The 17,888-nt window shown below is 42.5% G+C and overlaps 1 protein-coding gene across 2 annotated transcripts in view; it reads left to right on the top strand.

Annotated features, from left to right (window-relative positions):
- The window catches only part of f11r.1 (F11 receptor, tandem duplicate 1), a 32,929-nt gene that overhangs the window by 4,254 nt on the left and 10,787 nt on the right, over positions 1-17,888 (top strand). Inside the window, exons 2-5 of one of the 2 annotated variants that reach the window (XM_029670078.2) lie at positions 7,744-7,800; positions 7,983-8,099; positions 8,307-8,447; positions 12,226-12,428. In XM_029670078.2, coding sequence (XP_029525938.2) covers positions 7,744-7,800; positions 7,983-8,099; positions 8,307-8,447; positions 12,226-12,428 — 518 coding nt within the window. Of the gene's footprint in view, positions 1-7,737; positions 7,801-7,982; positions 8,100-8,306; positions 8,448-12,225; positions 12,429-17,888 lie in introns of both variants that reach the window. The other variant, XM_029670077.2, reaches the window with a different exon arrangement.

Raw genomic sequence — 17,888 nt, 5'->3', positions numbered from 1 at the left:
TCTATAATTAGATACATGTTGCTTCTCCTTTGTCATGTTGCCCTTGAAGAGTTAAAAAAAAAAAAAAAAAAAAAAAAAAAAAAACTTGCTCAACATTATAATGTAATAGATCGAATGAGTCAATCTAGTTTACATCGGTAAAGTTCTCATATTTTGTGGAACAATGACTTATGGACTGGGGAGTAAATACAATAAAGCAATAATATTTCACCACAATATGTATCAGCTTTTATGATGAAGACAGCACCTCTACATATTTTATATAACTGAGCATTGCATTCTCAAGAAGTACAAAGATGTGCATTTGTATCATTTTCTGCAGGAGTTAAGGCTGTAGCTCTATTCGCAAGGGACTAGTGTTACTAGACTGTTGGTTATGTATTTATTGCCCCAAAATGTCTGTTATTCCAAAGTATGTTTCACATGGGATACATATTTTAATTCATGAAAATAAAACATCTATTTAAATGACAGTTATGATGGAATCCTTGGTTTTTGTCCAGTTTAACTCAAGCTTGGTTCAAACATTTCTAAACCATACCAAACCATCTTTGGTGTCGTGTCGCTATAATATTTGTGACCTTAATCATTAGGATATTGTAATGATCCGCAGTAGAAGACGTCCTAAACACCTTCAGATGTGAGCTTAACTGCTAACTTGCACTTGATATGTGTTTTTAGGCTATGGATGAGAAAGTGAACTTGTTCCAAACGTGTATCTCAGTTGTATGCTGCATTGTGATTTATACAGTGCTTTCGGAGTATTCAGACCCCTTGTTCCACATTTTGTTACATTTATAGCCCTATTCTAAAATGGATTTAATTTGCTCCCCCCTCCCCCCTCAATCTATACACAATACCTCATGACAAAGCAAAAACAGGTTTTTAGAAATTGTTGCAAATTTAAGGGGAAAAAAATCATTTACACAAAGAATTCAGACCCTTTACTCAGAACTTTGTTGAAGCACCTTTGGCAGTGATGACCGCATCGAGTCTTCATGAGTATGATACTACAAGCTTTGCACACCTGTATTTGGGGACTTTCTCCCATTTCTTCCCTGCAGATCCTCTCAAGCTCTGTCCGGTTGGATGGGGAGTGTCGCTGCACAGCTATTTTCAGGTCTCTCCAGAGATGTTCGGTCGGGTTCATGTCCGGGCTCTGGCTTTTCACAGTTCCTCGATCCTGACGAGTCTCCCAGTCCCTGCTGCTGAAAAACATCCCCACAGCATGATGCTTCCACCACCATGCTTCACTGTAGGGATGGTGCCAGGTTTCCTCCACATGTGACACTTGGCATTCAGGCCAAAGAGTTCAATCTTGATTTCATCAGACCAGAGAATCTTGTTTCTCCATTTAGGTGCCTTTTGGCAAACTCCAAACTACCTGTCATGTGCGTTTTACTGGGTGGCATCCGTCTGTCTACTCTACCATAAAGGCCTGATTTTGTGGAGTGCTACAGAGATTGTTGTCCTTCTGGAAGAGTCTCCCATCTCCACAAAGGAGCTCTGTCCAGAGTGACGATCTGATATTTTGTCACCTCCCTGACCAATTCCCTTCTCCCCTGATTGCTCAGTTTGCCCTAGGTGACCAGGCCGGGCAGTCTTGGTCTTTCCAAACTGCTTCCATTTTATGATGGATGCCACTGTTTTTGGGGACCTTCAATACAGCAGAAATGTTTTGGTCCCCTTCCCCAGATCTGTGCCTTGACACAATCCTGCCTCAGAGCTCTACAAACATTGCTTTCGATCTCATGGCTTGGTTTTTACTCTGACATGCACTGTCAACTGTGGGACCTTGTTTTTATTTAGGTGTGTGTGTGCTTTTCCAAATGTCCAATCAATTGAATTGAACTCAGGTGGACTCAAAGTTGTAGAAACATATCAAGGATGATCAATGGGAACAGGATGCACCTGAGCTCAATTTCGAGTGTTTACCTTGTACATATTACCTAAACTAACCGGTGCCCTGCACATTGACTCTGTACTGGTACCCCCTGTATATAGCCTTGCTACGTTATTTTACTGCTGCTCTTTAACTTTATTTTTTTAACACATGTTTTTCTTAAGTGCGTTCGTTGTTGGTTAAAATAAAATACAATTTGATTTGAGTCACAGGGCAAAGGGTCTGAATGCTTGTGTAAATGTAATTTCTAAACCTGATTTCGCTTTGTCATTATGGGGTATTTATTGTGTGTCGCTTGGGGGGGCATTTAAATCCATTTCAGAATAAGGCTGTAACCTAACCATGTGGAAAAAGTCAAGGGATCTGAAAACTTTACAAGTGCACTGTATTAACAGCAAGGGTTGCATTTAAATGGGTGCAATATTGTTTTAATGATGCATTTGGTGATCAATTCATTCCCACAAAACATATAAACATTCACTGTGAAAGATTCATGTTGGCCATCCGTTCAATTTATCAAATCAGTTTAAAAAAAATAAATAAAACTACGCAACACCTGGAAAACTGACATTTTCTCTCAACACAGGGATGCAATTTGCAAGGGACTGGTATCATCAGGAATTTGCCCAAAAATAGTAGGTTATTCTGTTGTCCAGGATTTCAGTTTTCATTTAACCCATCTAAACGGTAGATGACATGCCATTGACATGCCATAGGCCCATCTGAAGTCATCTTGTGACTGTAGAATGTGTAAAGTTACACCAGGAACGCACAATCCCGCCATCAGTGCTCAGACTGTCTGCAATAGGCTGAGGCTGGACTGAGGGCTTGTAGACCTGTTGTAAGGCAGGTCCTCACCAGACATCACCTGCAACAACGTCGCCTATGGACACACACCCACTGTCGCTGGACCAGACGGGATTGGCAAAAAGTGCTCTTCACTAATAAGTCGTGGTTTTGTCTCACCAGGGGTGATGGTTGGATTTGCGTTTATCGTCGAAGGAATGAGCGTTATCGAGGTGGAGGGTCCGTCATGGTCTGGGGCGGTGTGTCACATAGTCATTGGACTGAGCTTGTTGTCATTGCAGACAATCTCAACGCTGTGCGTTACAGGCAAGACATTCTCCTCCCTCATATGGTACCCTTCCTGCGGGCTCATCCTGACATGACTCTCCAGCATGACAATGCTGCCAGCCATACTGCTCATTTTGTGTGTTTTCCTGCAAGACAGGAATGTCAGCGATCTGCAACGGCCAGCGACAAACGGATCTCAGGTCTGGGACCTGTTGGATCGGACGGTGAGAGCTAGGGCCATGCAGCCCCCCCACACACAGAAATGTCCGGGAATTGTTATTGACCAAATACTTATTTTCCACCATAATTTGCAAATAAATTCATTAAAAATCATACAATGTGATTTTCTGGATTTTTTTTCTCATTTTGTCTGTCATAGTTGAAGTGTACCTATGATGAAAATTACAGGCCTTATCTTTTTAAGTGGGAGAACTTGCACAATTGGTGGCTGACTAAATACTTTTTTGCCCCACTGTACCTAGTGTTAACTTCAGTTGTTTTTTTCATTGTTCTTAGCATGACCTTCATTGCAATTGAGACAGCAATTAGACATTGTTCTTGAGGGGAGGGTGCTAGTTACCCCCTAGTAACGGTGACTAACCCCATTCCGTACAAATTTGCACAACTGCAGCATTCAAATGAGGCTGAAATAAAAAATAATGGGACTGTTGCATTAAAATCCGAGGTCTTTACTTTCGATTCTGTGTGGCTTGACACGGTAATAACCTAATTTGAGACATTATGGGAAAAAAAACGGACCCCTCTGATGCAGTACGTTACATCGTGACATGTCACTATGTAACGTACTGCACGCATTTGCAACTCATTTTGTGCCGTACAGCCTCTTTCCACCAGGGTTAGCCCTTCTCTCTCTCTCGTGGAGTTCCAGGTCTCCGGTAGCCTCTGGAACTGCCGATCTGCGGCCAACAAGGCAGAGTTCATCTCAGCCTATGCCTCCCTCCAGTCCCTCGACTTCTTGGCTCTGACGGAAACATGGATCACCACAGACAACACCGCTACTCCTACTGCTCTCTCTTCGTCCGCCCACGTGCTCTCGCACACCCCGAGAGCTTCTGGTCAGCGGGGTGGTGGCACCGGGATCCTCATCTCTCCCAAGTGGTCATTCTCTCTTTCTCCCCTTACCCATCTGTCTATCGCCTCCTTTGAATTCCATGCTGTCACAGTTACTAGCCCTTTCAAGCTTAACATCCTTATCATTTATCGCCCTCCAGGTTCCCTCGGAGAGTTCATCAATGAGCTTGATGCCTTGATAAGCTCCTTTCCTGAGGACGGCTCACCTCTCACAGTTCTGGGCGACTTTAACCTCCCCACGTCTACCTTTGACTCATTCCTCTCTGCCTCCTTCTTTCCACTCCTCTCCTCTTTTGACCTCACCCTCTCACCTTCCCCCCTACTCACAAGGCAGGCAATACGCTCGACCTCATCTTTACTAGATGCTGTTCCTCCACTAACCTCATTGCAACTCCCCTCCAAGTCTCCGACCACTACCTTGTATCCTTTTCCCTCTCGCTCTCATCCAACACTTCCCACACTGCCCCTACTCGGATGGTATCGCGCCGTCCCAACCTTCGCTCTCTCTCTCCCCCGCTACTCTCTCCTCTTCCATCCTATCATCTCTTCCCTCTGCTCAAACCTTCTCCAACCTATCTCCTGATTCTGCCTCCTCAACCCTCCTCTCCTCCCTTTCTGCATCCTTTGACTCTCTATGTCCCCTATCCTCCAGGCCGGCTCGGTCCTCCCCTCCCGCTCCGTGGCTCGACGACTCATTGCGAGCTCACAGAACAGGGCTCCGGGCAGCCGAGCGGAAATGGAGGAAAACTCGCCTCCCTGCGGACCTGGCATCCTTTCACTCCCTCCTCTCTACATTTTCCTCCTCTGTCTCTGCTGCTAAAGCCACTTTCTACCACTCTAAATTCCAAGCATCTGCCTCTAACCCTAGGAAGCTCTTTGCCACCTTCTCCTCCCTCTTGAATCCTCCTCCCCCCTCCCTCTCTGCAGATGACTTCGTCAACCATTTTGAAAAGAAGGTCGACGACATCCGATCCTCGTTTGCTAAGTCAAACGACACCGCTGGTTCTGCTCACACTGCCCTACCCTGTGCTCTGACCTCTTTCTCCCCTCTCTCCAGATGACATCTCGCGTCTTGTGACGGCCGGCCGCCCAACAACCTGCCCGCTTGACCCTATCCCCTCCTCTCTTCTCCAGACCATCTCCGGAGACCTTCTCCCTCACCTCGCTCATCAACTCATCCCTGACCGCTGGCTACGTCCCTCCCGTCTTCAAGAGAGCGAGAGTTGCACCCCTTCTGAAAAAACCTACACTCGATCCCTCCGATGTCAACAACTACAGACCAGTATCCCTTTCTTTTCTCTCCAAAACTCTTGAACGTGCCGTCCTTGGCCAGCTCTCCCGCTATCTCTCTCAGAATGACCTTCTTGATCCAAATCAGTCAGGTTTCAAGACTAGTCATTCAACTGAGACTGCTCTTCTCTGTATCACGGAGGCGCTCCGCACTGCTAAAGCTAACTCTCTCTCCTCTGCTCTCATCCTTCTAGACCTATCGGCTGCCTTCGATACTGTGAACCATCAGATCCTCCTCTCCACCCTCTCCGAGTTGGGCATCTCCGGCGCGGCCCACGCTTGGATTGCGTCCTACCTGACAGGTCGCTCCTACCAGGTGGCGTGGCGAGAATCCGTCTCCTCACCACGTGCTCTCACCACTGGTGTCCCCAGGGCTCTGTTCTAGGCCCTCTCCTATTCTCGCTATACACCAAGTCACTTGGCTCTGTCATAACCTCACATGGTCTCTCCTATCATTGCTATGCAGACGACACACAATTAATCTTCTCCTTTCCCCCTTCTGACGACCAGGTGGCGAATCGCATCTCTGCATGTCTGGCAGACATATCAGTGTGGATGACGGATCATCACCTCAAGCTGAACCTCGGCAAGACGGAGCTGCTCTTCCTCCCGGGAAGGACTGCCCGTTCCATGATCTCGCCATCACGGTTGACAACTCCATTGTGTCCTCGTCCCAGAGCGCTAAGAACCTTGGCGTGATCCTGGACAACACCCTGTCGTTCTCAAATAACATCAAGGCGGTGGCCCGTTCCTGTAGGTTCATGCTCTACAACATCCGCAGAGTACGACCCTGCCTCCCACAGGAAGCGGCGCAGGTCCTAATCCAGGCACTTGTCATCTCCCGTCTGGATTACTGCAACTCGCTGTTGGCTGGGCTCCCTGCCTGTGCCATTAAACCCCTACAACTCATCCAGAACGCCGCAGCCCGTCTGGTGTTCAACCTTCCCAAGTTCTCTCACGTCACCCCGCTCCTCCGCTCTCTCCACTGGCTTCCAGTTGAAGCTCGCATCCGCTACAAGACCATGGTGCTTGCCTACGGAGCTGTGAGGGGAACGGCACCTCAGTACCTCCAGGCTCTGATCAGGCCCTACACCCAAACAAGGGCACTGCGTTCATCCACCTCTGGCCTGCTCGCCTCCCTACCACTGAGGAAGTACAGTTCCCGCTCAGCCCAGTCAAAACTGTTCGCTGCTCTGGCCCCCAATGGTGGAACAAACTCCCTCACGACGCCAGGACAGCGGAGTCAATCACCACCTTCCGGAGACACCTGAAACCCCACCTCTTTCAGGAATACCTAGGATAGGATAAAGTAATCCTTCTCCCCCTCCTTCCCCCCCTTAAAAGACCTAGATGCACTATTGTAAAGTGGCTGTTCCACTGGATGTCATAAGGTGAAAGCACCAATTTGTAAGTCGCTCTGGATAAGAGCGTCTGCTAAATGACTTAAATGTAAAAAATGTAAATGTATATTACCTTGTCCCTTTGTTTGTAAGGGGGATACCTAGTCAATTGACAAAAAATTAATGCATTCAGCTGTACATCACTGCAATCCATCAAGACTTTAAAAAGCCGCGACAGCTGCTGTTTGCTTCTGAACTTTAGCACCGCCCTAAACCTGATTCAAATTCGACACAAACCTTCAAATAGGTGTGTGTGTGATATATATATATATATATATATCTCTTTATAGTGTTTTATTTACATTTTAGAGGTGATCAGTTGGACAGATCTGGTGAAAAGCAGTTTCCCCACACCTTTCACGATCACACAGTTGGTTTCACTTCCCCACCTGCCATGTTAAATACCCGAAGGAGCTAATTTCCTTCAATCGTGCAGAGACGGGCATCTTGACTGTCTCGTCGTTGATTTTGCTGAAAGGGGAGAAATTGTGCTTTACAATGGTATTGATATTACAGTTGACCTGGAAGTATTATGTTTTGGGGGCGCTAAAATAAGGTCAATATTATGGACCAGCACTATGTACAAAACTGTTAGTTACAGTTACCCTACTCATCTGGCTGGTTGAAAAAAAAAAAAAAGTTCCAATATGTGCCTCGGATCTGGATAAGGATGCGCTCAGTTGTGTACCCAATGTGTGTTCACTTGTAGCCTCAAAGATTTGTATAACTTAACCATTTCCATTGAACAGATAAGTCATAGTGGGCAGCATAAGCAAGGAGGTGGGCAGAGCCAAGCATGAGTTTGCGAGATCCTATGGTCCCTTTGTAGCATAAATCTGTATATTTCAGTTGGAACACCTACTCTGAAGTGCACATGTGCAATCACTGAATTTGAGTTTGATTTCCAAAGCTGCAATGCATCCCTTAAGTAATTTCACGTCTTTAATGTCTCTGATCTCTCTATTGCTCTCTCCCGAGGTATAGACTGCGCCTTCACAGTCACAACCAGCAATGCAGATGTGAGAGCTAAAGAGAATGAAGGTAAGTCCTGGAGAATAGAAATTGGTTATCAATTGGCATGTTGAGCTTTTCTGAAATAAACAAAAGCTTTCAACTGTCACATTTTGTCTGTTACAAGGAAGGAATACAGAATATATTGAAAACGTTTTATTGTATTTGTCCCACAGCTTTGTGGTTTAAACTGATCAGACTGTTCTCTACAGGTGCTGATCTTTACTGCACTCACTCTGCTGACTTTGGTGCAAATGCCAGAGTTGAGTGGAAGTTTAAGGACATGAAGGGTTCTACAACCCATGTCATTTTTGATGGGAAACCTACCAGTAAGTACATCAACTTTTCAGACTGTTGATTCCAAAGAAATGCATTACGTATGGCCTCTTGTATTTGTAGGATTTGTGATTATTAGCTTGTATATTCATCCACATTAACAGTTAGACCATTCTTGTATTCAAACCAGAACACTTTTGTTATCCCTACAAATGGGTGACTGGCCATTCCTCCAGTATAACGTTTCCTCCCTCTCTCAGCACCGTATGCCGACCGTGTCACTAAGTTTGATGGGATGCTGAGGTTCAGTAAGGTGACACGGAAAGATAATGGGGAGTATTACTGCGCGGTGTCTGGTAGTCAGAAGTTTGGGGAGGTCAAAGTGAAGCTCAACGTTTTAGGTAAGTACAATCTAGAGGACTGTTATTAGCATGTTTTTTTTAAACCACTCCTATAACAAATTGTAGACTATCAGATACTCAAGAAGAAGGCCTGATTTTCATTATTACTGAAACGGGACCCAAGTGTTACATATAAAGATGAGGTCCATAGAAAAAATTGAGGCCCCTTACACTTCAGTGTTGTGATCCTGAAATGCTAGCAAAATGCATAGCGCATAGAATTAAAAAGATATTGTTCGATATTATTCATCTTGATTAGACAGGTTTTTTTACATGGAAGATAAGCAGGAGATAAAATAAGACAAGTACTATAAACAATAGAACACTGAAAAATCTGGGAAACCAGGCCTGGTATTCATAGCTGACTTTTAAAATACTTTTGATAAATTACAACTGGAATTTATATAAAAATGCCTGGACTATTTCAAGTTTGGATAATCTCTTATACAATGGTCTGAAATTGCGTACAGTGCGTTTGGAAAGTATTCAGACCCTTTGACTTTTTCCACATTTTGTTACATTACTTATTCTAAAATGGATGAAAAATGTCTCAATCTACACACAATAACCCAAAATGACAAAGCAAAGACGTTGTAAGAATTTTTTGCAAAGTTATAAAAACATTTAAACTGAATTTTAAGTATTCAGTCCCTGTGCTTTGTTGAAGCACCTTTGTTGGGGGTGATTACAACCTTGGGTGTGACGCTACAAGCTTGGCCCACCTGTATTTGGTACGTTTTTCCAATTTCTGCTCTGCAGATTCTCTCCACCGCTGTCAGGTTGGCTGGGAAGTGTCACTGCATAGCTATTTTCAGGTCTCTCCAGAGATGTTCGATCGGGCTCAAGTCCGGCCTCTGGCTGGGCCACTCAAGGACATTGGGGCTTGTCCTGAAGCCACTCCTACGTTGTCTTGGCTGTTAGCTTAGGATTGTTATCCTGTTGGAACATTCACCCCAGTCTGAGGTACTGAGTGCTTTGGAGCAGGTTTTCATCAAGGATCTCTCTACTTTTCTCAGTTCATCTTTCCCTCGATCCTGACTAGTCTCCCAGTCCCTGCCTCTGAAAAGCATCCCCACAGCATGATTCTGCCACCACCATGTTTTACTGTAGGGATGGTGCCAGGTTTCCTCCAGTCCAAATAGTTCAATCTTGGTTTCATTAGACCAGAGAATCTTGATTATCATGGTCTGAGTCTTTCTGGGCCTTTTTGGCTAACTCCAAGCTGGCTGTCGTGCCTTTTTTACTGAAGTGGCTTCAGTCTGCCTACTCTACCATAAAGGCCTGATTGGTGGAGTGTTGCAGATGTCGATCTGGTAGAGTCTCTACTCCACTGAGGAATTATGGAGCTCTGTCAGACCATTGGGTTTTTACAAAAATGTCTAAACCGTTTTTCGATTTGTCACTATGGGGTGTTGATTGAGGATTTTCATTAAAAAAATCTATTTTAGGATAACATGGGAAAAGTCAAGGGGTCTGAATACTCTCTTAATGCACTGTATCTATGTATTAAGACCATTTGAAATGTGAGCTATTAAAATCATATCCAACCATCTCAAGGGTCTAGAAATCCAGGGGTTAAAAACAAAGTTGTCATTGTATGCAGATTCATGTTTTCTTTTATATCCACAATTTGGATCCCTCCACAGCCTCATAGAGGATCTAAATACTTTTCTAACATCTCTGGATTACAACAAAATTATAAGTGTACTATTATATATTAGATCACAAAAAATTGGACATTACCGTGTAGTTTACCAATAAAATGGTCTGACTGATGTGGACATACTCAGTCTTAATTTCTTTCAGGATATGATCTCAGTACAATACATTTTAATAGAAAGTAGCATAAAAATAAGTAAGAACTTGCTACCATAGAATGGAAAATACCTGTCCATTTTGTATGAAAAATCACCCTGAGTAACTCTTCAGTCATATCCCAGTTTAACTATTTACGTATGGCCTTGCCTATATCTAGCAACTTGTTTTTTAAAATTTATTATGAAAAAATATTATTTGGAAACTGCGAGCCAGACAAAATTGTACGGAACTATTTATATAATATGAATTCGAAGCTCAAATATTATTAAAGCATTCGACCTCACTAAAGGCATGAGTCATATGTATAACTTTTGTATCCGAAGTAGTTTTTTTAGCAGATTAAGAATGTCTCGCCAAAGTTCAAGAATGGCCTTTTCCCCTTTATTCAGATTACAACCTCTCACTTTCGGTTATTTAAAAATCTATTCTCAAATATCGCAATTTAAAAAAAGAAACATGCTCTAGAAAGTTGGTTGCTATTTCAGTTTAAACCACCAGAAAAGACTGAACAAATATTATGGTTAAACTCCAATATACTAATGGATAAAACAAACATTTAGTTTTGGAATAAAATAAATATTTTGTCAACAATATAAGAGGACTGGTGGAGTTAAGTCACACATGCAGCTAACAAAAATATGGAAATATCTGCTCTACCCAAATTTACAACCAACTAATCGCAGCATTACTGCAAAAAATTGAAGAGGGGAGAAGAGTAAGGAACTTGTCAGTCGGCCCTGCATTAATAAAGACCAAAATCAGCTAAAGAAATTTGTGATTAAAGTATACCAGTTTAATTTAGACACACGTTGCCAGCTGTGCCACATAGATTGCAAAATAGTTGAAGTTTTATGAACTGATGACGCCAGATTCAGAACTTAGAATTTTTGTGTGCCAGCTCTGCAGATTTTGTGCCAGCTCTGCAGATTTTACTGCGAGACAATCATTTGATACTGTCTAATATATATTTAGCTTGTTTTTGGTCTGAAGGATTGGATTAGATACAAACTAAAGATCACTCTTGTGAAATGTATATCGTATGCATAAACTGGAAGGGGAAGCCTCAGTGTTCCATTAGTTAACTCCAAGGAGGGGTGGTAGGGTTAGGAGAAAATATTTACAAAACATTATAGTACCAGTCAAAAGTTTGGACACCACCTCATTCCAGGGTTTTTATATTTTCTACATTGTAGAATAATAAGACAAACTATGAAATAACACATGGAATCAAAGTGTTGAACTTCAAATATATTTTCATTTGTTTAAAGTAGCCACACTTGGCATTCTGTCAATCAGCTTCATAAGGAATGCATTTCAATTAATAGGTGTGCCTTAAAGTTAATTACGGAATGTCTTTCCTTACTGCGTTTGAGCCAATAAATTGTACATTCTTCAATATAGGAAAAATAAAGAATCCCGTGTTGCATTTCCCCCCCCCCCAAAAAAAAATATTTACAAAAAATGTGAGGGGATTCGAAATGATGCAGACAATTACATTGATGGAAGCTGCAATATTAAAGCTGATCTACCCCTAAAGAATTTGAGATTTGACTTGTATCATTTGTTAACTAAGTGAGAACAGCCCTTAAATGTGTTATGGCCATATACCAAAATCCCCAGAGGTGCCTTATTGCTACTTTAAACTGATTACCAACACGAATACAACAGTAAAAAAGTGTTTTATGCGTCATACCCATGGTATATTATCTGATGTACCTACAGCTGTTTCAGCCAATCAGCATCCAGGACCCAAACTACCCAATTTATTATTACATAATCCCTCAAAGCAGTGTCTAGCTCTTATCTTCGGAGGTCATCTGAATTTGAGCAATGATATTGCCTGTAAATGTAATAGACAGGATAGAAACTCCCTTGTAATGTGACAATTTTTTGATCGTGTGTGAATTGATTCAGGATACAGCGACAAGATCTCAGTGTAACATATTACGTTTTCCTGCAGTGCCTCCATCCATGCCTATGTGTAGGGTCCCAACCTCTGTGACAACGGCGCGTAGCGTGCTGCTTTCCTGCCATGATGCCCAGGGGTCACCTCCCCCTACCTACAAGTGGTACAAAGACAATAACCCTCTCCCTGAGGACCCCAGCAAGTTCGCTGCCTTCAGGAACTACACCTACAAGATCAACACTGTCAATGGCAACCTGGTCAGTGTTCCTGCGTCCTTTTCACCCCAACTCTCATTGCTAGGCCTATACAACATTAACCTGGGTCATATTCATTGGAGCACATTGGAACAAAACGTTTTGCGTACACATACACAATTATGCACTTGATTAAGAATTATCGAGGATAAGCAGTCTACTTATATCTATTGTGGCCCTCTTTCATTATAGTGTTTGGCATATGTGACCGACTGCCTTGATTCGATCTAATGTAGCAAAAAATGGAATGGTGTTTGAAATTGTGTTTTTTACATTGGATAAAAGCACACACAGGGCTACAAAATGGTATATCATAGCCTGCATTTGAGAAACAGTGGGAAAGTAATTCTGCTTTGAAAGTTGATCAACTTGTAAAGTCACTTTTGACAACATGACCTTTTGAATGTTTTGGTACCTACTGGAGAGCTCTCCTTTGTATACACCATTCAGCATCGTTCACACCCTCTTAAGCTTTAGCCACACCCATCTCTAAGGGTTGATCCGAGCGTTCTGTTATAACAGTCAAGCACCCAAACCAACTGGCTAACAGTTGTCGCATTGATGTTCTATTAAAATGGACACATGCATAGTGTAGTCTTTTGTCAAGACATGTAGCAAGCTAAGCAATGAACCATAATCTCCACTCATTACTTTTTCCCCCCTTCATTCTGAGTGGTTATCGAAAGGGAGAGGGCTGGAAAGATTTAAAAAAATATAAATACATTGACAATGGCATCCATTCTCATTGGATGTAATAACATACTTTGTTTGCTTGCTGTTAGAGGTGAAAACATTACTTTGAGAAGCTCCACGGGTCATTAGTGGTTCATTAAGCCAATCAGAAATACTATCAGGGTACGTTTTATATACCTGCATTTGCCCGCAGGGCAGGTAGCCTATAGACCTACTTCTATGCGTGCGCGTCCTTACTCAACATTGACAGTAGCGCTCCGAAAAAAAGATGACTAAATTGACAACTCGTAAATGGAATGAGATGAACGAGAACTTTTCTCGTGTAGTATATGTTGTGCTCTGTGCAAACAACCTCTCCACTCTGACAATGAGAACTGCAAAAGACAGGAATAATATTGAATGCATTAACAGAAATTCGCATAACCAAGCACATTGTAGATGACTAATTATAGGCATTAACGGTAAATGTACTACTGGTAATTTATATGTAATGTGGAGTTGATATACAATAACAATCAAGGCAAACAATTCACACAATGAAGTTACGAAAGTGCACAAATTGGCACGAGTCACATTGAGACGTGCAGCCCCTTGTAGTGTGCCATCCACGTGGCCTCCACAATGGATTAGTTCACTGACATGGGTATGACTCAGACAGGTGTCCTGTGTGCCATTTAAAAAAAATATATATATATATAATAAGTGTGCTACTGCTCGAATCAGAAAAGCAATAAAATTAATCACTTACCTTTTGATCTTCAGATCTTTGCGCTCACGAGACTCCCAGTTACACAAATGTTCCATAAAGATTTTTTATATCCAAAATACCTCTTGTTTGGCGCGTTATGTTCAGAAATCCACAGGCTCGAGCGGTCACGACATTGCAGACAAATTCCAAATAGTATGTGTAATGTCCACAGAAACATGTCCCATTTTTAAAAACAACCTGAGGATTGATAAACATTTATAATTGATAATATATCAACCGGGACAATCACTTTTTCAATAGGAGAGGGAGAGACTATGGCTGCCCCACTCCGGTTGCGCAAGCAAAACTCATGCGGACACCCAGCTATCCACTGGCGCGATGTTATCTTTCTCACTCATTTTTCAAAATAAACGCCTGAAACTGTCTAGACTGACACCTTGAGGAAGTGATGGGGAAAGTAATCTGGTTGATATCCCTTTAAATGGAGCGAAGGCAGGCTATGGAACATGGAGCTTTCAAAATAGAAGCCACTTCCTGGTTAGATTTTTCTCAGGTTTTCGCCTGCAATATCAGTTCTGATATACTCAGACAATTATTTTGACAGTTGCAGACTTTAGAGTGGTTTCTATCCTAATCTGATAATTATACGCGTATTCTAGTGTTCATCCAAAAAATCTAAATACACTCAAGTTAAGAAGTTTCTTTAATTCTGTGAATAACACTTTTTATCAATGTTTATTATGAGTATTTCTGCAAAATCACCGGATGTTTTGGAGTCAAAACATTACTGCATGTAAGGCGCCAATGTAAACTGAGATTTTTGGATATAAATATGCACATTATCGAACAAAACATACATGTATTGTGTAACATGTCATCTGATGAAGATCATCAAAGGTTAGTGATTGATTTGATCTACATTTCTGCTTTTTGTGACTCCTATCTTTGGCTGTAAAAATTGCATTTTTTTACCGACCTGGTTATGACCTAACATATGTTGTGCTTTAGCTGTAAAGCATTTTTTAAATCTGGCACAATGGGTAGATTAACAAGAAGTTTCTTTCATTTGCTGTATTGGACTTGTTAATGTGAAAGTTACATATTTCTAAAAAATATTTTTGAATTTCGTGCACTGCCTTTTCAGCGGAATGTTAAGGGGGTTCCATTAGCGGAACGCCTGCCCTAGAAAGGTTAATCGGTCGACCTCTAGTTAGGAATAACCGAAGCCTTAGCATGCTCCCATATGGCCATCCACCGCTTATGGGTTTAGCCTTGGAGGGCAAACCATTTACTTCAACCACATGTTCCCTCCCTAGCAAGTAGGACATACAACCCATTCAAGAGTGGTACTTCCCAACCTGTAGCCTCTAACTCACTGTCAACTGTGTTTATGTATGCATATAAGACACCAGAAACAAACTGAACAAGTTCCACAGACATGTGATTAACAGAAATGGAATAATGTGTCCCTGAACAAAGGGGGGGTCAAAATCAAAAGTAAGTCAGTATCTCATGGGACTGCACCAGATTTGCCAGTTCTTGCTGTGAGCTGTTACCCCAGTCTTCCACCAAGGCACGTGCAAGTTCCCGGACATTTCTGGGGGGGGATGGCCTTAGCCCTAACCTTCTGATCCAACAGGTCCCAGACCTGCTCAATGGGATTGAGATCCAGGCTCTTCGCTGGCCATGGCAGAAACACTGACATTCCTGTCTTGCAGGAAATCACGCACAGAACGAGCAGTATGGCTGGTGGCATTGTCATGCTGGAGGGTCATGTCAGGATGAGCCTGCAGGAAGGGTAGCACATGAGGGAGGAGGATGTCTTCCCTGTAACGCACAGCGTTGAGATTGCCTGCAATGACAGGCTGTCCAATGATGCTGTGAGACACTGCCCCAAATCATGACGGACCCTCCACCAAGTCGATCCCGCTCCAGAGTACAGGCCTCGGTGTAACGATCATTCCTTCGACGATAAACGTGCCCATAGGTGACGCTGTTGCCGGTGATGTCTGGTGAGGACCTGCCTTACAACAGCCCTCAGTCCAGCCTCTCTCAGCCTATTGTGGACAGTCTGAGCACTGAGGCAGGGATTGTGCGTTCCTGGTGTAACTCGGGCAGTAGTTGTTGCCATCCTGTACCTGTCCCGCAGGTGTGATGTTTTGGATGTACCGATCCTGTGCAGGTGTTACACGTGGTCTGCCACTGCGAGGATGATCAGCTGTCCGTCCTGTCTCCCTGTAGCTCTGTCTTAGGCGTCTCACGGTACAGACATTGCAATTTATTGTCCTGGCCACATCTGCAGTCCTCATACCTCCTTGCAGCATTCCTAAGGCACTTTCACGCAGATGAGCAGGAACCCTGGACATCTTTCTTTTGGTGTGTTTCAGAGTCAGTAGAAAGGCCTCTTTAGTGTTCTACGTTTTCATAATTGTGACGTTATCGTGTTTTAACGACCATTCCACAGGTGCATGTTCATTAATTGTTTATGGCAATTTAGCTAAGTAGCCTATAACATCAACTAAAAGCATACTGTATTTCTTTACTTGTGCACTAGGCTATAGGCTACCATGCCTGCGCGCAAATAGTCTCATAAATGTGCCCATTTTGGGATCTGATTATTTCTGATTGGCTTAACGCACCACCATCTGTGGAGCTTCTCAAAGTAATGTTTTCCTTCACCTCAAACAGTAAGCAAACAAGGTCTCTGTTTTTACATCCATTGAGAATTACAATAGTTCCTCAATGTATTTGAAAAATCTTTCCAGCTTTCTCCCTTTCAATAACTACTGTAAACCACAAATTTCCATTCTGAAATGTATCACTTGCAGGCAACTGTTCTTCGGTAATCCTCCTTATGAAATCGAACTTCGAACGTTCAGAAAATGGAGGCCCGAATCTCGAAAGAGGTGAAAAAGCTCTAAAGGCCTATATTCATGACTCTGACTTGTTTCTCGGCAGGGCGGTATATAACGTAAATAAAGTTATTCCATAATATGGGTATTTCTTATAGCATGGGTATTTCTCTGGTCCAGTGGAAATGTCATAAAATATGCCTGCCTGATTACTTATCAGTGCTCTACTTGGACTGAAATAATAGGGTCCTGTAATCATTTTGGGAGCTCCACAATACATTCGAGCTAATATTCTAGAAAAGGAGTTCAAGCAGTAAACTTGAGGTGCTGGTTAAGTCGAGCAACTGGCCTAAAGCTGTCTGTTCCAAGCTCACTAGCAACTGGCCTAAAGCTGTCTGTTCCAAGCTCACTAGCACATGACACTCGAGGGCCCAGAATATTTTCTAAAATGTTGCAAGTTTGCTAGCATAAGCTTTGAGCCAGACTCAAGTTAATAGTTGATACAATGTTTCATATTTGTTGCAGGCAGGACATGTGCAGCCAATGTGATTAAAAATATATTTATTTTATCAGGATATTTTCTGCAATGTTTTATTTGTTGGCTTTATGTAGGCCTATTTTTTTTTACATAATTGGCAGTAAGACGTACTCATAATAAACATTGATAAAAGATACAACTGTTATTCACAGAATTAAAGAAACTTCTCCTTAATGCAACCGCTGTGTCAGATTTCAAAACTTTACGGAAAAAGCATAATTTGAGTTTCTGTGCTCAGAGCCCAAAACAGCCAGAGGAATATCTGCCATTTTGGAATCAACGAAGTTAGAAACAACACAAATATTCACCTACCTTTGATCTTCATCAGAATGCACTCCCAGGAATCCCAGTTTCAACAATGAATGACTGATTTGTTCCATCATTTATGTCCAAATAGCCACCAGTAATCCATCTTCATGAGGCGCGAGCATTTCGTCCAGACAACCTCATAAAGTTCCGTTACAGTCCTTTAGAAACATGTCAAACGATGTATAATATCAATCGTTAGGATGTTTTTAACATAACATCAAAGTTCCAACTGGAGAATTCCTTTGTCTTCAGTTTATTTCAAGTGGAAATTGGCTTCCTGCAACACTAACTCAAAGTTCTGGGACACTGTAAAGTCCATGGAGAATAAGAACACCTCCTCCCAGTTGCCCACTGCACTGAAG

Source organism: Oncorhynchus nerka, linkage group LG10 (genome assembly GCF_034236695.1).
Source record: "Oncorhynchus nerka isolate Pitt River linkage group LG10, Oner_Uvic_2.0, whole genome shotgun sequence".
In the NCBI taxonomy this organism is placed as follows: domain Eukaryota; kingdom Metazoa; phylum Chordata; class Actinopteri; order Salmoniformes; family Salmonidae; genus Oncorhynchus; species Oncorhynchus nerka.
The sequence above is the reverse complement of the archived record's forward strand: the minus strand, read 5'-3'. Positions and strand labels throughout refer to the sequence as shown.